The 21601-nt window shown below is 46.0% G+C and overlaps 1 protein-coding gene across 4 annotated transcripts in view; it reads right to left on the bottom strand.

Annotated features, from left to right (window-relative positions):
* CHRNA7 (cholinergic receptor nicotinic alpha 7 subunit) overlaps nucleotides 1-21601 on the bottom strand; it is a 247095-nt gene that overhangs the window by 58935 nt on the left and 166559 nt on the right. For 2 of the 4 annotated variants that reach the window (XM_056572456.1, XM_056572458.1), the window contains exon 5: nucleotides 20878-20957. In XM_056572456.1, the coding sequence (XP_056428431.1) occupies nucleotides 20878-20957 (80 nt within the window). The remainder of the gene's footprint in view (nucleotides 1-20877; nucleotides 20958-21601) is intronic. The other 2 variants (XM_056572459.1, XM_056572460.1) reach the window with 1 other exon arrangement.

Below are 21601 nucleotides of genomic sequence, written 5' to 3'. Positions count from 1 at the left end.
TTAGACAGTTCTTGGAACAAGAGGACCCCCAACTCTTGATCTCCCCAGTGGACCAATCCAGGGTAGGGGAATGAAGTTGAAGCCAGGGAAGTCCAAGGAGAATTTCCGAGGTGCAATTGGGGAGGACCAAAAGTTCAATCCTCTCATGATGAGATCCGATGCTCATAAGAAGGGGCTCCGTGCGGAAACGTATGGTACAGTCCAATCTTTCATTATTTACACAATTGATGTAGAGGGGTCTGGCGAGACTGGTCACCGGGATGTTGAACCTGTTGACGAGAGAGGCCAAAATAAAATTTCCTGCAGATCCTGAGTCCAAGAAGGCCACTGTAGAGAAGGAGAAGGCAGAGGCAGACATCCGCACAGGCACAGTAAGACGTGGAGAAGCCGAGTAGACATCAAGGACTGTCTCACCTTTGTGCGGAGTCAGCGTACGTCTTTCCAGGCGGGGAGGACGGATAGGACAATCTCTTAGGAAGTGTTCGGTACTAGCACAGTACAGGCAGAGGTTCTCCATACGGCGTCGTGTCCTCTCTTGAGGTGTCAGGCGAGACCGGTCGACCTGCATAGCCTCCACGGCGGGAGGCACAGGAACAGATTGCAGGGGACCAGAGGAGAGAGGAGCCGAGGAGGAGAAACGCCTCGTGCGAACAGAGTCCATATCTTGGCGGAGTTCCTGACACCTTTCGGAAAAACGCATGTCAATGCGAGTGGCTAGGTGAATAAGTTCATGTAGATTAGCAGGAATTTCTCGTGCGGCCAGAACATCTTTAACGTTGCTGGATAGGCCTTTTTTGAAGGTCGCGCAGAGGGCCTCATTATTCCAGGACAATTCTGAAGCAAGAGTACGGAATTGTACGGCATACTCGCCAACGGAAGAATTACCCTGGACCAGGTTCAACAGGGCAGTCTCAGCAGAAGAGGCTCGGGCAGGTTCCTCAAAGACACTTCGGATTTCCGAGAAGAAGGAGTGTACAGAGGCAGTGACGGGGTCATTGCGGTCCCAGAGCGGTGTGGCCCATGACAGGGCTTTTCCGGACAGAAGGCTGACTACGAAAGCCACCTTAGACCTTTCAGTGGGAAACAGGTCCGAGATCATCTCCAGATGCAGGGAACATTGGGAAAGAAAGCCACGGCAAAACTTAGAGTCCCCATCAAATTTATCCGGCAAGGATAAGCGTATCCCAGGAGCGGCCACTCGCTGCGGAGGAGGTGCAGGAGCTGGCGGAGGAGATGACTGCTGAAGCTGTGGTAGTAACTGTTGTAGCATAATGGTCAGTTGAGACAGCTGTTGGCCTTGTTGCGCTATCTGTTGTGACTGCTGGGCGACCACCGTGGTGAGGTCAGCGACAACTGGCAGAGGAACTTCAGCGGGATCCATGGCCGGATCTACTGTCACGATGCCGGCTGGCAGGTAGTGGATCCTCTGTGCCAGAGAGGGATTGGCGTGGACCGTGCTAGTGGACCGGTTCTAAGCCACTACTGGTTTTCACCAGAGCCCGCCGCAAAGCGGGATGGTCTTGCTGCGGCGGTAGTGACCAGGTCGTATCCACTAGCAACGGCTCACCTCTCTGGCTGCTGAAGATAGGCGCGGTACAAGGGAGTAGGCAAAAGCAAGGTCGGACGTAGCAGAAGGTCGGGGCAGGCAGCAAGGATCGTAGTCAGGGGCAACGGCAGAAGGTCTGGAAACACAGGCAAGGAACACACAAGGAACGCTTTCACTGGCACTAAGGCAACAAGATCCGGCAAGGGAGTGCAGGGGAAGTGAGGTGATATAGGGAAGTGCACAGGTGAACACACTAATTGGGACCACTGCGCCAATCAGCGGCGCAGTGGCCCTTTAAATCGCAGAGACCCGGCGCGCGCGCGCCCTAGGGAGCGGGGCCGCGCGCGCCGGGACAGAACAGACGGAGAGCGAGTCAGGTAGGGGAGCCGGGGTGCGCATCGCGAGCGGGCGCTGCCCGCATCGCGAATCGCATCCCGGCTGGCAGCGGAATCGCAGCGCCCCGGGTCAGAGGACGTGACCGGAGCGCTGCCGCGGGGAGAGTGAAGCGAGCGCTCCGGGGAGGAGCGGGGACCCGGAGCGCTCGGCGTAACAGCGGCTAATTGGTCTTCGGATCCTACTTTCAAAACCTTCTATTTTAGACCTGAGTCTCATGTCTCCATGTTTCCTTTGTAATTACCTAAAATTTTTAGTTATATATAATTTTATTTAATTATAGCTTTGAACATGCAACATAATGTGAGGCCTCCTGTGTTTAAAATTGGATATTTTCCTACCTTTAGTGATGGAAAATGGGGATTTTATAAAAGACAGGAGGCGAGCATTATCCCTCCCATTCCCATTCCTTGTTTAGTATCTAATTACTCTCTTTCAGCTTATTGAATCTACTCAGAGGTATCTTCTTATCCAGATCCATTTCTACGATTGACCAGTTACCGTTTTTTCAGTTCTACAATCAATTATCTTTTCCAATTATCCAGTTGACAACCACAATTTGAAAGAATATCTTCCACATCAACAGACATAGTCTACATTGGACTTCCTTATTATATTCTCTCACAAAACCATCTTCCTATTCTAGTTACATATTTTATTGCCTCTCTTTTTTATATTTTATCTGTTTTTTATTGCAAAGAATGAGGCAGTTATAATTCAAACAGCTCCTTTTATAAACTAGAATGCTCTGTTATTGGCTAACTGTTATATATAGCATATTAGGTTGTACACTGTGCCAGCAAGTTGTCTTCTTCAAATTAATATATAAAATGTTTTAATATTTAGCTGCTATGTGTTGCAGTAAAGAAAGAAAGCAATATAATGTGAGGCCTCCTGTCTTTTATAAAATCCCCATTTTCTGCCACTAAAGGTAGGAACATCTCCAATTATAGTGGTGTAAAGATAAGCAATCATAGAGTGTGGATGATTGGATGAAAGTGATATTCAGTGATAAACCCCCAATCTACATCTACAACCACTAATCTGTCCATGGAGATAAAGCTGGAACATCTGTCTGGAGATGTCCTAATGAAACAAATTAAGATGATATCCTGCAGAAAATAATTACATTACCTACTCATTTAATATATTGAATTGTATTTCAAGTAATGAATCTTGAGAAAAGGCAATCATTACAGATCATGCACAGGTATACATAAAATTTGAACACTTTTTTTTTTTTTTTTTTTAATCTATGGAAAATAGGTTTGCTGACATAGCAAAGGCTATGCTCTGACACCATTGAAGTGAATGGGCAATTCATTTCTGTGGGATTTACTGCAGAATTTTCATGCAGAATTCCGCGCAGAAATGTTGCCATGTGAACATTGCCAAAGAGTGTTAGTACTTATTCAGGAAAGGCACATCCACCCAGACATAATCACCAAAAGCTCTCCTGTATTGGATATTGTTTATCGTTATTGGAGTCCATACCTTATGGAATTCAGGCCATCATAAAAGCCTGAGGAGAAGGAACAAAATACTAACTAGAATTAAAGATTCTTTATTTATTTTTTACCCTTAACACTAAGTAATCTAATGCAATTTCTCTTTACCTGATCTTGAAAACATGGCATTAACCCCTTAAGGACGGAGCCCATTTTAACCTCTAGGACGAAGCCCTTTTTTGCAAATCTGACCACTCTCACTATAAACATTAATAACTCTGGAATGCTTTTACTTATCATTCTGATTCTGAGATTGTTTTTTCGTGACATATTCTACTTTAACATTGTTGTAAATTTTTGTGGTAACTTGCATCCATTCTTGGTGAAAAATCCCCAAATTCGATGAAAAAATTAAATTAAATTAGCATTTTTCTAACTTTCAAGCTCTCTGCTTGTAAGGAAAATGGATATTCTAAATAATTTTTTGTTTTTGGATTCACATATACAATATGTCTAATTTATGATTGCATCATAAAATTGATGAGTTTTTACTTTTGGAAGACACCAGAGGGCTTCAAAGTTCAGCAGCAATTTTTGAATTTTTCACAAACTTTTCAAACTCACAATTTTTCATGGACCAGTTCAGGTTTGAAGTGGATTTGAAGGGTCTTCATATTAGAAATACCCCATAAATGACCCCATTATAAAAAACTGCACCCCCCCCCCCCCCCCAAAGTATTCAAAATGACAATCAGTAAGTGTTTTAACCCTTTAGGTGTTTCACAGGAAAAGCAGCAAAGTGAAGGAGAAAATTCAAAATCTTCATTTTTTACACTTGCATGTTCTTGTAGACCCAATTTTTTAATTTTTACAAGGGGAAAAGGAGAAAATTTATACTTGTATGTGTAACCCAATTTTTCTCGAGTAAGCACATACCTCATATGTCTATGTAAAGTGCTCGGCGGGCGCAGTAGAGGGCTCAGAAACGAAGGAGCGACAAGGGGATTTTAGAGAGTACGTTTTTCTGAAATGGTTTTTGGGGGGCATGTTGCATTTAGGAAGCCCCTATGGTGCCAGAACAGAAAAAAAACACATGGCATACCATTTTGGAAACTAGACCCCTTGAGGAACATAACAAGGAATAAAGTGAGCCTTAATACAACACAGGGGTTTCACGACTTTTGCATATGTAAAAAAAAAAAAAATTTCACTAAAATGTTGGTTTTCCCCCAAATTTCACATTTTTGCAAGGGTTAATAGCAGAAAATACCCCCCAAAATTTGTAACCCCATCTCTTCTGAGTATGGAGGTACCCCATAAGTGGACCTGAAGTGCACTGCGGACAAACTACAATGCTCAGAAGAGAAGGCGTCATATTTGGTTTTTTGAGAGCAAATTTTGCTTGGGGGGCATGTCGCATTTAGGAAGCCCCTATGGTGCCAGGACAGCAAAAAAAATAAAACCATGGCATACTATTTTGGAAACTAGACCCCTCACAGAATGTAATGAGGGGTACAGTGAGCATTTACACCCCACTGGTGTTTGACAGATCTTTGGAACAGTGGGCTGTACAACATTTATAATTTTTACGGACCACTGTTCCAAAGATCTGTCAGACACCTGTGGGGTGTAAATTCTCACTGCACCCCTTATTACATTCCGTGAGGGGTTTAGTTTCCAAAATGGGGTCACATGTGGGTGTGTTATTTTTTTTTTTTTTTGCGTTTGTCAGAACCGCTGTAGCAATCAGCCACCCCTGTGCAAATCACCTCAAATGTACATGGCGCTGTTACGCCGAGCACTCCGGGTCCCTGCTCCTCCCCGGAGCGCTCGCGGCGTCTCTCTCTCTGCAGCGCCCCGGTCAGACCCGCTGACCGGGAGCGCTGCACTGACATTGCCGGCGGGGATGTGATTCGCATAGCGGGACGCGCCCGCTCGTGAATCACATCCCAAGTCACTTACCCGTCCCCGACTGTCATGTTCTGGCGCGCGCGGCTCCGCTCTCTAGGGCGCGTGCGCGCCAGCTCTCTGTGATTTAAAGGGCCAGTGCACCAATGATTGGTGCCTGGTCCAATCAGCCTAATTAGCTTCCACCTGCTCCCTGGCTATATTGCCTCACTTCCCCTGCACTTCCTTGCCGAATCTTGTTGCCTTGTGCCAGTGAAAGCGTTTAGTGTTGTCCAAAGCCTGTGTTCCAGATCTCCTGCTATCCTTATTGACTACGAACCTTGCCGCCTGCCCCGACCTTCTGCTACATCTGACCTTACCTCTGCCTAGTCCTTCTGTCCCACGCCTTCTCAGCAGTCAGCGAGGTTGAGCCATTGCCGGTGGATACGACCTGGTTGCTACCGCCGCAGCAAGACCATCCCGCTTTGCGGTGGGCTCTGGTGAAAACCAGTAGCAACCCTAGAACCGGTCCACCGACACGGTCCACGCTAATCCCTCGCTGACACAGAGGATCCACATCCAGCCTGCCGAATCGTAACAGGCGCACTCTCCCTTCTGGGCCTTGTTGTGCACCCCCAGAGCACTTTGTGCCCACATATGGGGTATCTCCATACTCGGGAGAAATTGCGTTACAAATTTTGGGGGGGAGTTTTTCCCTTTTACATCTTGTGAAAATGAAAAGTGTAGGGCAACACCAGCATGTTAGGGTAAAATTTTTTATTTTTTTACACTAACATGCTGGTGTAGACCCCAACTGTTCCTTTTCATAAGGGGTAAAAGGAGAAAAAGCCCCCCAAAATTTGTTAGGCAATTTCTCCCGAGTACGGCGATAACCCCATGTGTGACCCTATACTGTTGCCTTGAAATACGACAGGGCTCCAAAGTGAGAGCGTCATGCGCATTTGAAGCCTGAATTAGGGACCTGCATAGGGGTGGACATAGGGGTATTCTATGCCAGTGATTCCCAAACAGGGTGCCTCCAGCTGTTGTAAAACTCCCAGCATGCTTGGACAGTCAATTGCTGTCCAGAAATGCTGGGAGTTGTTGTTTTGCAACAGCTGGAGGCTCCATGTTAGAAACACTGACGTACAATACGCTTTTCATTTTTATTGGGGAAGGGGGGTGCTAGGGGGGGCAGTGTACATGTGTATATGTAGTTTTTTACTCTTTATTTTATGTTAGTGTAGTGTTTTTAGGTTACATTCACACTGTAGGCAGATTACACTGAGTCTCCCGCTAGGAGTTTGAGCTGCGGCGGAAAATTTGCCGCAGCTCAAACTTGAAGCGGGGAACTCACTGTAATCTGCCGCGAGTGTGAATGTAGCCTGTACATTCACATGGGATGGGGGTCAAAACTAAAACTCCCAGCATGCACTGACAGACCATGCATGCTGGGAGTTGTAGTTTTGCAACAGCTGGAGGCACACTGGTTGGAAAACCTTGAGTTTGGTTCTATGACCTAACTCAGTATTTTCCAACCAGTGTGCCTCCAACTGTTGCAAAACTACAACTCCCAGCATGTACTGATTGCGGAAGGGCATGCTGGGAGATGTAGTTAGGCAACGGCTGGAGGCACGCAAGTACAACTCCCAGCCTTATGCTGTTCCTGAATGCTGGGAGTTGTAGTTTTGCAAGATTTAGAGGGGTCCAGGTTGCAAATCACTGTCCAGTGGTCTCAAAACTGTGACCCTCCGGATGTTGCAAAACTACAACTCGCAGCATGCCCAGATAGCAAACTGCTGTCTGGGCATGCTGAGAGTTGTAGTTTTGCAACATCTGGAGGGCTACAGTTTGAGACCACTTAGTGATCTACAACCTGAACCCCTCTAAATATTGCAAAACTACAAGTCCCAGCATGCCCACACAGCAAACTGCTGTCTGGGCATGCTGGGAGTTGTAGTTTTGCAACATCTGGAGGGCCATGGTTTAGAGACCACTGTAAACTGTGACCCTCCGGATGTTGCTAGGCAACAACTCACCTAGCAGGACCCGGATGCATTGCTGCCGCCGCCACCGCCGCACGTGGGGGATCTCCGCATGGAGGATCGCGCTCCGGGATCCAGGTAAGGGACCTTCGGCGCCGACCTTCCCTGGACAGTTCCCCCATTTTGCCCGGACACCGATAGGTGGGCAAAGCGGGGGAACCGAACTTTAACCCCCCCCCCTCCCCCGGTCTGCTATCGGTCAGTCGCTCGGCTGACCAATAGCAGGGATAGGAGGGGTGGCACCCCTGCCACCAAACTCCTATCCCTTCAGGGGGATCGAGGGTGTCTCAGACACCCCCGATCCCTCTTATTTTCTGGGTCACCGGGTCACCAGTGACCCGTATGACCCGGAATCGCGCAGATCGCAGGTCTGAATTGACCTGCGATTTGCGCCCATCGGGGGGTCATGGGGGGGGGTCTCAGAACCCCCCTCGGCGATGTGCCGGGATGCCTGCTGTTAGATAACAGCAGTCATCCCGGCCGATCACCACTACTGGTGACGCGGCGCTCCCGGAACCCCAGGTGACACGTTGCGGCGCCGTACATGTACGTCGCTCGTCGTGAAGGGGTTAATTAAAATAATTTACATTTCTTTGGGTTCTGTTACCAATAATAAAGATTCTTTTAAATCATACTTGTGATGTGTGTATTTGTTATTATTATTAGTATTGTTGATAATAATAATAACAATAATAATAAAAATAATGATAATACTAGTATATATTTTTTATTTATAAATTAGCTACTATCACCTCCAAGGTGAATTAGTAAAAAAAAAAAATTTTCTCTTATATCAGGAGAAAATACTGTAGATATAATGAAAGACATCTATTTTTCACAATGTCATCCACATTTTTTTTCACAGAACCAGACATTACATTTCTTCTGTGTTTTCTTGGTGGCTGATCAACTACCAAAATTCTGAGAATAACTTTATATCCAATATACTATAAATTGTTTCCCAGTCATTCCAAGTGATTTCACAAAATTGCTAGAACATCCCTCCATGTTCACAGAAGCAAACACAGAGCATTGCTTATTATGATCATTGTACAACCTAGACGCACATATTTTCTACTTCCAGCTCCTCTGACTTTTCTCCTCAGGTGACTTGACAAAGATCCGGGTTAGAATGAAATATAGACACTTTCAAATGTTAACTGTTAGGTCTGAATTACCAAAAAAATCACCTGTTGTGCATTCAACGCTCACTGCGTACACTATCTGCCGTGCAGTAGATTACATTTTACAATAAAAGAACAATTGGCATAACTTTATGGGGTTGTACAGAGGAGTGTTCCCGACTTATGGCTCTGGAGTCTGATGTGGTTCATAGGACCCTTCCATGCTCCTTATCTGTGGAAACCTGAATACAGTGGTCCCTCAACATACGATGGTAATTCGTTCCAAATGAGCCATCGTTTGTCGAATCCATCGTATGTTGAGGGATTTGTGCAATGTAAAAAAGTAAAGTCATACTCACCTGTCCCCGCCGCTCTGGACCGCGTCCCGCTGCTTCCGATGGTGTCCCCGCCGCTCCCGATGGTGTCCCCGGGCCTCCGCTGGGCTCTCCTGGTCTTCTCCGGTCCTCTGCTGGGCTCTCCTGGTCTTCTCCGGTCCTCCGATGTCTTCTCCGGTCCTCCGCTGTCTTCCGCAAGGCCTTACTGGGCCTACGTAGCGACGTCATTACGTTGCTGCGTACGCCATTCCTATTGGATGACGGGACGGCGTGCGCAGCTTCGTATTGATGTCACCGGAGAGGGCCGAGAAGACACCGGAGGACCAGCGCTGGACCCGAAGGGCACCCCAGAGCATCGTGGAGGGGTAAGTAATACTTACCACACCACACAGGGAACATCAAGCTGCTATCCGGCAGCAGCTTAAGCATTTTGCGCTGCCGGATAGCACTTATTGCGATGGCCCTGACATTTCGATGCTGACATCAATACAGATCACGACATCTGCAGCATTGCGGACACTAAAATGGATGATCGGATTGCCCGCAGCGCTGCCGCGGCGATCCGATCATCCAGCATAGCAGCCGTAGGTCCCCTCACCTGCCTCCGCTGCCTTCCACGGGTCTTCTGCTCTGGTCTGCGACCGAGCAGACCAGAGCAGAAGATGACCGACAATATTGATCAGTGCTATGTCCTATGCATAGCACTGAATAGTGCTATTCCCTATTTCACCCCAAAAATTGTAAAAAAAAATATTTTCTATACATATTTGGAATCACGCATGTTTAAATATCCGAACTATTAAAATAAAATGTTAATGATACCGTATGGTGAACGGCGTGAATGTAAAAAAAAAGTCCAAATTAGCTGCTTTTTTATAACATTTTATTCCAAAATTAAGATATTTCTACGCAGTACATTTTTCGGTAAAAATTACACATTCTCTTTATTATGTAGGTCTATACAATTAAAATGATACCCTACTTTTATAGGTTTGATTTTGTCGTACTTCTGAAAAAAATCATAACTACATGCAGGAAAATGTATGCGTTTTAAAATTGTCATTTTCTGACCCCTATAACTTTTTTATTTTTCCGCATATGGGGCAGTATGAGGGCAAATTACCGTCAGTATGAGGGCAAGTTACCGGCACTAATTGAATTTATAGCCATTGGTGCTTATAGTTACTGTTTAGACCTGTGATTAATTTACAAATCTGTTTAACTTTCTGGCACCAGTTGATTTAAAAAAAATAAGTTTTCCACCGGAGTACCCCTTTAATAAGCCCAAAGTGTCCCTGGCATGCTGCATTTTAAGGTCGTCACTGAGCTCCAGGCTGTATACAAGCCTACTTGAGCATGATTGACAACCCAGACCCTCTGATGTCACTGCTCTACTCCCGCTGTGCTATTTTTGGCCATGAAGCAGGTTCTGGGCAGTGCAGGATGTGATTGTGCAGACATAACAGAGCGGTGATGTCAGAGGGGCTCGGGCAATCAATCATGCTCGAGCAGGCATAAATACAACCTGGAGCTCAGTGACTACTTGAGATGCAGCATGCCCCAGGGGCTACTTGAGGCTCATACTGCATGGGACATTTTTCAAAGTGATTTTTGAAGCTATCAAGAATGCAATCCAGGACATCGGGACATGGTAAGCGAACTGATTTTATCCTATATAACATGTTACGAACAGTTATATAGGGAAAAATCTGCAAACAGCTTCCCCCTTAAATTGATATTGAACTGAATATCTGATATCATATAAAATGTCTTCATTTTTGTCACACTTCTGGTAGGTCTCTAAAATGCAGAAATAGGCAACACCTAAAATGGCTCCCATATTCAGATGCACCCAGGACTTATAGTAAGGCAGGATAGCAAGACCAACCAATAATCGTGCAATAAATACCGTATTTATCGGCGTATAACACGCACTTTTTAGGCAAATTTTTTTAGCCTAAAGTCTATGTGCGTGTTATACGCCGATACACTCCCAGGAAAGGCAGGGGGAGAGAGGCCGTCGCTGCCCGCTTCTCTCCCCCTGCCTTTCCTGGGGTCTAGAGCCCTGCTGCCGGCCCTTCTCTCCCCCTGGCTATCGGTGCCGCTGACCGTTCTGTTCCCTGACTATCGGTACCGGCGCCCCATTGCCGGCGCCGATAGCCAGGGGGAGAGAAGGGGCAGCGGCACCGATTGCCGGCGCCGCTGCCCCGTTGCCTCCCCCCATCCCCGGTGGCATAATTACCTGGTCCGGGTCCGCGCCGGGACGCACGCCGGAGGCCTGCAGCAGCGCGGACCCGAACCAGGTAATTATGCCACCGGGGATGGGGGGAGGCAACGGGGCAGCGGTGCCGGCAACCGATAGTCAGGAGGACAGAACGGGCAGCGGCGCCAATAGCTAGGGGGAGAGAAGGGCCGGCAGCAGCGCTCTAGACCCCAGGAAAGGCAGGGAGAGAGAAGCGGGCAGCGACGGCCTCTCTCCCCCTGCCTTTCCTGGGGGTATATCGGGGTATACACGCGCACACACGCACCCTCATTTTACCATGGATATTTGGGTAAAAAACTTTTTTTACCCAAATATCCTTGGTAAAATGAGGGTGCGTGTTATAGGCCGGTGCGTGGTATACCCCGATAAATACGGTACTAATAAGTTTGTATCAAAGTCAGATAGTTAACTACTCATCAGAATGATTGCGCTAAATATTCAGAGTAGTACTTACAGGATTAGCGAGCAACTATTCACTGAAAATAATTGCAATAGATTTTAGAAGTAGTACTTGCAGGATAAGTGAGCAAATACTCAATAAGCATAATTGCCATTGGTAGGAGTTATAATACTTGCAAGCTATATCATGTAAACCACATTATTCACATTTGAAAAAAAAATGTATTCCTTTTTTTTGCATTTTTAAGTCCTCATAGTGGAAAATTTATAGCAATCTATTGATTGCTATTATTGTTCCGTGCTACACATAGGCATAGCAATGATCAATAATATCGGTGATTTACTTGTATAGCCTGCCAGATAGCAGACCATACAAGAAGACTAGAGATGAGCGAATCGAAGTTGACGAACCCGAATTCGTTACGAATTTCACGAAAAATTTGATTTGCAACGAATGCGAATATCGCCGCAACTCAATCGTGCGAATCACTTAATTAAACTCCATTTTACAGCGTTCCAGCCTATTGGACACCTAAGATGGCGGATCCACATGTGAGTACATGGGGCAGGGGATTATGGGAGAGCGGGAAACAGTGGCGGGAATGAAGGTAGGCGGGCTGACCCTGAATCACACGTGAGATGCAGCCTATCAGTGTTCACTGACCTCTGTGATGTCACAGACCCTATATAATCGGCGGCCATCTTGCCTCTCTTCATTTCATCTATGCACTCAGATGGAGAGGACGGGACTGTGTGTGTGTGAATAGCTCATACCACAGCGTTACACTGCAACTGCTAGTCACATCAGCTTTAGGGAAAGGCAGGAGTGCAGAGTGCTTTGCTGTTACACTGATAAGGATCATTGATAGCTAAACCTCCTAATCACGTTATTGAGCATTGCAGCAGAGAGAGGCAGATAGCTGTCAGCTGCCTCATACAGATCTCCAAGCTGCCTGAACTTTCTGAAGCATCTTATCTCCTCATTTTTCAGCCCAATTGAGTTTTTTTTTTTTTTGCTCCACAAATCTTCTGCTGCTCAGAATTGTGTGACAGAGTGCAATTTAGGGTTTAATCCCTGGATTTTTTTTTGTGGTGCTGCACTGTTGGGTCCTGCTGCTGTTCAGAAATTAGTGCTTTTTCAGTGGACTGTAGTGCATTTGTAACATTTTGTACCTGTTAATCTGTCAAGGGGCTACATACTGTGCAAGTCCAAACAATAATATTCACCGGCTGGTTTTTTTTTTAAATAGTTTTTTCTGCGTATAGTTACGCATATATAACTGCCTTCATCAGTGCATACCGCATAGGTACATCCAAGTATTGTACCATTTAGTACCTGTTAAGCTGTCAAGGTGCTCCATACCGTCAAAGTCCAAACAATAGTATCCACCAGCTGGTGTTTTACAAAAATACAGAGTTTTTTCTGCATATAGTTACGCATATTACTGCCCTCATCAGTGCATACCGCATTGGTACATCCAAGTACTGTACCATTTATAACCTGTTAAGCTGTCAAGGTGCTCCATACCGTCAAAGTCCAAACAATAGTATCCACCGTCTGGTGTTTTTAAAAAAAATACAGATTTTATTCTGCGTATAGTTAGGCATATTACTGCCCTCATCAGTGCATACCGCATAGGAACATCCAAGTATTGTACCATTTAGTACCTGTTAAGCTGTCAAGGTGCTCCATACCATCAAAGTCCAAACAATAGTATCCACCGGCTGGTGTTTTACTAAAATACAGATTTTTTTTCTGCGTATAGTTAGGCATATTACTGCCCTCATCAGTGCATACCGCTTAGGTACATCCAAGTATTGTACCATTTACTACCTGTTAATCTGTCAAGGTGCTCCATATCGTCAAAGTCCAAACAATAGTATCCACCGGCTGGTATTTTACAAAAATACTGAGTTTTTTTTTCTGCGTATAGTTACGCTTATTACTGCCCTCATCAGTGCAGACCGCATAGGTACATCTAAGTATTGTACCATTTGGTACCTGTTAATCTGTCAAGGTGCTCCATACCATCAAAGTCCAAACAATAGTATCCACCGGCTGGTGTTTTACAAAAAATACTGATTTTTTTCTGCTAATAGTTAGGCATATTACTGCCCTCATCAGTGCATACTGCATAGGTATATCCAAGTATTGTACCATTTACTACCTGTTAATCTGTCAAGGTGCTCCATACCGTCAAAGTCCAAACAATAGTATCCACCGGCTGGTGTTTGATAAAAATACAGTTTTTTCTGCGTATAGTTACACATATTACTGCCCTCATCAGTGCATACCGCATAGGTACATCCAAGTATTGAACCATCTAGTACCTGTTAATCTGTCAATGGCGTACATACTGTCAAAGGACAGCCGTAAGTAATCACCTGCTGCTGTTCTAGATAAATACTGTTTAAAGAGTAATGAAGCGTATTGTAATACCCTCATAAACGCACTAATTATGTCAGGCAGAGAACTGCCAGGATGTGCACATAAGAGTGGAAGAGGCCTAAATACTTCAGGCAGCGTTGGCAGCAGACTTGGGGCGAGTGGCAGCAGGAGTCGCAGCTAGAGGCCTGAGCTCCCGTTATCAGCCAGCAGTCGTGTCTCCACCAGCAACCCATCTGCCGTCGTCGATTGGTTAACACGCTCATCCACATCATCACAAGTGACATCTGACACCCCCAGTCAACAGTCGGTGGGTTCCTCAGACACAACTCTCAGTTGGCATAGCCCGGGAGCACTCCATGTCCTCCCATTGCCTTTGTCCTATGCTGTTCCCTCTCCTAGAGAAGTATCTTATGCTGTGGGTTCAGCTCCACTATTTACTGAGGATATTCTAATAGAGGACAGTCAGCAGCTACTGGACATCCAAGAAGGGTAGGAGACATGCGCCGCTTGTCAGTAGTGGAAATTCAGGAGCCAAACGTGCTCAGGGGAGACCACCTGCTTTGCGGCAGCCTACCTTTCTGGGAGGTAGTGGAACAGGGGTTCCTGGAGACGGCGCCAGTAGCAGTCAATTAGTGCGGACTGCGGGTGGGAAAATCAGCTACTCAGCGGTGTGGAAGTTTTTCATTAGGCATCCGGAGGAGGTTCACGTAGCCACATGCAAGATCTGTTGGCAGAAGGTGAAGCGTGGCCAGGGTCCCAATGTCGGCACCACGGCCCTGCGTCAACACATGCTTCGCCACCATAAAGCGGCCTAGGAGAACCGTGGCTCCGATGTAGTGGTCCAGCCTGCTGCATCACCCAGTGGCCATCCGCTTCCTCCTTCATCCAGCCAAGGCTCCACCACCTCAGCCGAAGGGAGCTGTGTGTCAAACCCTCCTTCTGTCGCTCCTGCTTCTCCCGCTTTTAGTCAGCCATTCCGCCAACAATCCATCGGCAAAGCCATGTCCAAGAGACAACAGTATGCGCCCACTCATCCAACGGCGCAGAAGTTGAATGTGCTCCTGTCCAAGTTGCTGGTGTTGCAGTCCCTCCCTTTTCAAGTGGTGGACTCTGCACCTTTCAGAGAATTGATGGCTTGTGCCGAGCCGAGGTGGAGAGTCCCAAGCCATCATTACTTTGAGAAGAAGGCAGTACCAGCCCTGCATAAGTTTGTACAAGAGAAGGTGGGCTAGTCCTTGAGCCTGTCGGCGTGTTCAAAAGTGCACGGCAGCGCCGACGTGGGGAGCTGTAACTACGGGCAGGGACAATACTTGTCTTTTACGGCCCACTGGATAAATGTGGTTCCTGCACAGCCACAACAGCAACTTGGACAGGTCACACCTCTTCCTCCTACACGCTCTCGCTCCCAGGCAGTTGGTCCTGTTACAGCGTGCGACGCCGCCTCCTCATCCTCCACCGTGTCCTCGGCCTCCACTGCACGTCCAAATCTCAGTGGCCCTTCATTGTACCATGTGTGTAGGGCACGGCGGTGTCAAGCTGTTCTTCACATGGTTTGCCTTGGCGAACGGAGTCACACGGGGGAGGCACTGCTAAAGTTAATTCGTAAAGAAATCCGAGTATGGCTTACTCCACGAAATTTGGAAATGGGAACCATGGTGACCGACAACGGGAAGAACATTGTGTCCACTCTGTGACAAGGAAGTGTGAAACATGCGCCCTGCATGGCACACGTGTTGAATCTGGTTGTCAACCACTCAAGTCTTCACCCCTTTTGCAAAACATCCTGAAAATGGCAAGGAAACCGTGCATGCACTTCAGCCACTCGTACACCACCAAGCACACCTTTTTGACCTGCGGCGTCAGAACGGTATCCCACAACATAGTCTTATTTGTGACGTTGCCACACGTTGGAATTCCACCCTCCATATGTTGGACAGACTATACGAACAAAGAAAAGCCATCACCGATTTCTTGATGATCCAAGCAGATAGGAGTACTCCCCTGTGTAACTTCAATGTGGACCAGTGGCAGCTCATACGTGACACCTGCCGTTTGCTGAGGCCCTTTGAGGAAGCCACATTATTTGTGAGTCGCCTGGATTATGCCATGAATGACATAATTCCACTCCTGCATTTCCTACAACAAATTATTGAAACCATGGCTGGTCACGGCAATGGAGACATTGCGCCTACATCTCAAGGCTACATGAGCCCTGTGGGGGCTGAACTGGAGGAGATGGATGATGAGGGGCAGAGCGGATCACAGTTTAGGTTGGATGAGATGGCCGGTGTTTCTAGTCTTCGGACAGGAGAGGAGGAGCAGGAGCAGCCAGAGTAGCTGGAGGGTTATGAGGAAGTTGAGACAGAGGACCCAGTAACATCGTGGCAGTATGCAGTGGAGATGGAGGCAGGTAGTCCCTCCGAGTCACTGGCGCAAATGGCACGATGCATGCTCAGTTGCTTGCGTAGTGACCCCCGAATTGTCAAAATTTGTCAGCTGGATGACTTCTGGATCTCCACCTTTATTAGACCCTCGCTATCGTCCCAAAATGGGGGCCTTTTTTACACCCACTGAGATGGAGGACAAACTGACCTACTACAGAGAGATTCTACGTAGTCAGTTGGCTGATGCCTATCAGCCACATGGTCCATCTACTCGCAGGTCTGACTCAGGGGGCCCTCTGCGCTCACGTTCCACTGCCATGGCTGCTGGGGAGGGGAAGGGTGGCAGGAGCAGTACCAGCACAATCAGCAGCAGCCAGAGTCTACAGTCGCTGATGAGTAGCTTTCTTCACCCGCATAGTGAAGAAACTCATCAGCAGCAGGTAGACATGGAGCAGGACCTGAACCAGCAGGTGGTGGCATACCTTGACATGACCATGCCAACAACCATTGAAGATCCGCTGGACTTCTGAGCAGCAAAACTTGATTTATGGCCACAACAAAAGTGTGCCATCAGACCGGGTGTTTAGTGCGGCCGGGGCCATAAAAATGTAGAGAGACTGACGTTTGTCAAGATGAATCAGGGATGGATCAGCCAGGATTTCCACCCACCAATGCCAGATGCCTCAGAGTAGATTGACCATGCTGCTACGCCAACATTTCCCAATTATGGTTGGTTATGAAACCCTCTTGGGTTATCAATTAGAGTTATGAAACCCTCTTTGGTACTGCGATTGCCTGCTCCTGGCTCATCCTGTGTCTTTCAGGGACTACTTGCCTCACTGATGCTTCTGGCCTTGGGCCTTTAATTTTTGGATGTTTAGCAGTAGCTAAATATATGCTTAATGCATATGTCAACATTGATCTTTAAATGTAAGGGGTTATGAAACCCTCTTGGGTACTGCGAATGCCTGCTCCATACTCATTCTGTGTCTTTCAGGAACTACTTATCTCCCTGCCCTCAGGCCTTGGGCTTTCAATTTTTGGATGTTTAGCAGTAGCTAAATACATGCTTAATGCAAATTTCAACATTCATCTTTAAATGTAAGGGGATGGTTACAAAACCCTCTTGGGTACTGCGAATGACTGCTCCTGACTCATTCTGTGTCTTTCGGGAACTACTTGCCTCCCCGATGCCTCAGGCCTTGGGCCTTCAATTTTTGGATGTTTTGCAGTAGCTAAATACATGCTTAATGCAAATTTCAACATTGATCTTTAAATGTAAGGGGTTGGTTATGAAACCCTCTTGGGTACTGCTTCTGACTGCTCCTGACTCATTCTGTGTCTTTCAGGAAATAATTGCCTCCCTGATGCCTCAGGCCTTGGGCCTTCAATTTTTGGAAGTTTAGCAGTAGCTAATACATGCTTAATGCAAATTTCAACTATGATCTTTAAATTCTCGGCGCTCTGCTAGGGCCTTCTCCTACTCTGCCGGGGCCGATCCGAGGACCTCACTAAACCATCCAATCGGTAGTAGAGACATGCGGTGTGTACAAAGGGCAGGGACTTAATGAATCTGAGCTTATGACCCGCGCTTAGTTGTGATTCTTCTTTCCTGGCAAATAATTGCAATCTCTGATCCCTATCGCGAACGGGGTTCAGAGGGTTACCCGCACCTGTCGGCGAAAGATAGACACACGCTGGTCCGTTCAGTGTAGCGCGCGTGCAGCCCCGGACATCTGAGGGTATAACACACCTGTTATTGCTCGATCTCGCGAGTGATTGTGCAATGTAAGGGGTTATTAAAGCCTCTTGGGTACTACTGATGCCTACTCCTTACTGCTCCTGTGTCTTAAAGGAACTACTTGACTTCATGATGCTTCTGGGCTTGGGCCTTTAATTTTAGGATTTTTAAAATACATACATACATGCTTAATTTAAATTTCAACATTTATGGTGCAATGTATGGGGTTATTAATCACTCTTGGGTAGTGTTTTTTTCAAATTTTCTGATAATTATCACAGTAATAAACTTGAATTTTCAACAATAATAACCATTACACCATTGAACGATTGTGATTTTTAAGTCAAATTAAAAAAAAATATATATACAGAGGTATGAACTCTCCTTCTTTATTTCATAAAAAATTATTTTATAGAAGAATGTCTTTTGGTGGTCCACCGTCCTGCATTATAGAGTCTTCTGGACTCTTGGATATGCGCTTGTTCTTAAACAAAGGTACAAAAAACAAAAATGGCCGGTCAGGGCTATGGAGACGTTGCGCCTACATCTTACGGCCACATGAGCCCTGTGGGTGCTTGGGAGATTAGGTCCTTTGTACCCACACGGCGGGGTCCGGGACACAAATTTTGATTTAAATTTCAAATAAAAAAATCACACATTTCAATGGTCTCCTCATGCTGCAGCCAACTCCAGGCTGCTTCATTCTGGTAATATATAGAGAGCACTCGCTGTCCTAAATTTTAATTAAAATTTTTCGTCAAAAATGTTTGTCTTTTTTATTAGGGATTGTGAAGCTTTGGTGCACACTCATGCATCAGCCAACTCCAGCCTGTGTCATTCAGGCAATATATGGTTTACTGATGGCGCTGCTGGGCCTGGGTCTGGGAATTTCAAATTTCCTCATAGGTAGCACCCGCTATCCAAAAGTCTTCTTCATAAATTTCTACAATTGTTGTATTTTTTTGGAGGGATTGTGATGCCCTAGTGTGTACTCATGCATCAGCCAACTCCAGGCTGTGTCATTCAGACATTATATAGGTAGCACCCGCTGTCCTAAATATTCTTAAAATTATTTTTAAAATGTTTGTTTTTTCTTTGGGATTCTGAAGCCCTGGTGTGTACTCAATGCTGCTTCCTGCTAGCACTCTGTCAGCCCGTTCCTGCGACAGTTTGCTACTCCGCCTCCACATCCTCCACTGTGTCTTAAGCTTCCACTGCCCGGACAAGTTTCAGTGGCCCTTCAGCATACCATGTGTGCAGGTCACGGTGGTGGCACGTTGTTCTTCACATGGTTTGCCTTTGCGAGAAGTCTTGGAAACAATGGCCGGTCAGGGCAATGGAGACGTTGTACCTAAATCTCACGGCCACATGAGCCCTGTGGGGGCTTGTTGGATTTGGTCCTTCGTACCCACACGCTAGGGTCCGGGACACGCAAAGGTTGTTTTAGATTTCAAATCAAAAAATGATGGCGCTGCTGCGCCTTGGTCTGGGAATTTCAAATTTTCTCATGGGTAGCACCCGCTATCCAAAATCTTTTTCAAAAAATTCTAAAATTGTGGTGTTTTTTGGGGGGGATTGTGAAGCCCTAGTGTGAACTCGTGCATCAGCCAACTCCAGGCTGTGTCATTCAGGCAATATATGGGTTACTGATGCCGCTGTTGGGCCTGGGTCTGGGAATTTCAAATTTTCTCATAGGTAGCACCCGCTATCCAAAATCTTTTTCAAAATTTCTAAAATTGTGGTGTTTTTTGGGGGCTATTGTGAAGCCCTGGTGTGTACTCGTTCATCAGCCAACTCCAGGCTGTGTCATTCAGGCAATATACGGGTTACTGATGCCGCTGTTGGGCCTGGGTCTGGGAATTTCAAATTTTCTCATAGGTATCACCCGCTATCCAAAATCTTCGGTTTAAATTTCTTAATTCATCTTTTAATCTTAGGGATTGTGAAGGCCTAGTGCCTACTCATGCTGCTGGCAATTCCGGGCTGTGCCATTCATCCACTATATGGTCTTTTCATGCTGCCAACACCTCCATGCTGTGTCATTCATTCACTATATGGTCTCCTCATGCTGACAACATGTCCATGCTGTGTCATTCAGCCACTATATGGTCTCCTCATGCTGCCAACACCTCCACGCTGTGCCATTCAGCCACTATATGGTCTCCTCATGCTGCCAACACCTCCACGCTGTGTCATTCAGTCACTATATGGTCTCCTGACACTGATGCCACCACCAGGCTCTGTAATTTTGCTGCTGTGCGGCAGTGATTCTAAAAGCGATGCCGATAATCTGCATGTTATTCTGAATAGCAGTATTATTTCACTAACCCAGCACAATCCATATGTGTTTTAGAACACAGCAAAGTGTTCTATACCCCTATAGAGTCTGTATGTAGGCTAGAAATAGCCTTTTTTAATATATATTTGCCGCGAAAAAATTCGGAACAAAACTAACTTTATCGGAAAATTCGGTGAATCGGCCAAATGGAATTTTTGAAAAATTCGCTCATCTCTAAAAAAGACCCCCCTGAGCAGCCCTGGAGCAGTAAACAGAGCATCTTGACTCAAAGCTTGATCGCTGATGTCCGTTATTAGGGACAGGTCCCCAGCTGCTGATGCAGCTGAAACCCGGGGTCTATGAAGTGAGCACAGCGTCTTGCGACTCCATCAAACATGCCGCAAGACAAAAATCTACACCCTGGGGCGCTAAGTACCAGACAATCTGAGGGTACATTTACACCCTGTGTCCTCTAGGGGTTAAACAATACCTTTAGGATTGGAGCATTGTTAAAGATTATACTCTACAAAAGCTTAAATTGACTATTGGGGCATAGAGTTAAAATCCAGTCATAATCAAGTAACACATGTGGATCATAATCAGGACACAACGTAGAAGGTAAAAAAAAAATTGTTGTCATCTTACCTGGCGGTAAATACTGGCAATGTCCCGATGAGTTCACTAGTACATTAGTATGAAATGAAGCATCAAATCTTTCATCTGCGCTACAAAATATAACACAAAGAGTGAGACAGTGGCTACTAGTCATTATAAATCAATACATTACAAAGAAGAGCTGTCTCTTTACATCTAAGACTTATTAAATATGTGACTGAATAGCATCGCTCTTTACCTTTAATCACATGTCATTTACCCTGTATTACCTACAGATTTGCTGTCTCTGTTGTCATTTTCAATGATGTGTGTTTTGAGAAGAAATACAATTTAGTCAGATTAAAATATTTTTCATGTACCATGGCACAAAGCATTTAGCTAGAGAAAATAACTCATCTGTTTTCCACTTCTGACCTTACAGAAAAACAGTGACAGGTCTAATAAAATAAACGGTTTCAAATAAATAATGTCTGGCTGTGTCTGTGAAATTAGCTTATAGAGGAGCGCTTTTGCCTTGTTGGGGACAAAAACTGCAGCAAAATCATGTCTGAAAATGTCTGAAAACAAATATAAATATTGATTTCAACATTGAATCAATATCTGCCTGTACCTGTACATAGAGTTTCTGTTTTCCTGCACTTAAAGGGGTACTTCATTCCCCAGCGTTCAGAACATTTAGTTATGAATGCTGGTGTTGGCTTCGGGGGTCACCATGCCCCCTCCTGATGTCACGCTCCTCCCCCTCAATACAAGG

This window comes from Hyla sarda, chromosome 4 (genome assembly GCF_029499605.1).
Source record: "Hyla sarda isolate aHylSar1 chromosome 4, aHylSar1.hap1, whole genome shotgun sequence".
NCBI classification, from domain to species: domain Eukaryota; kingdom Metazoa; phylum Chordata; class Amphibia; order Anura; family Hylidae; genus Hyla; species Hyla sarda.
This window is presented reverse-complemented; position numbering and strand designations above follow the sequence as displayed.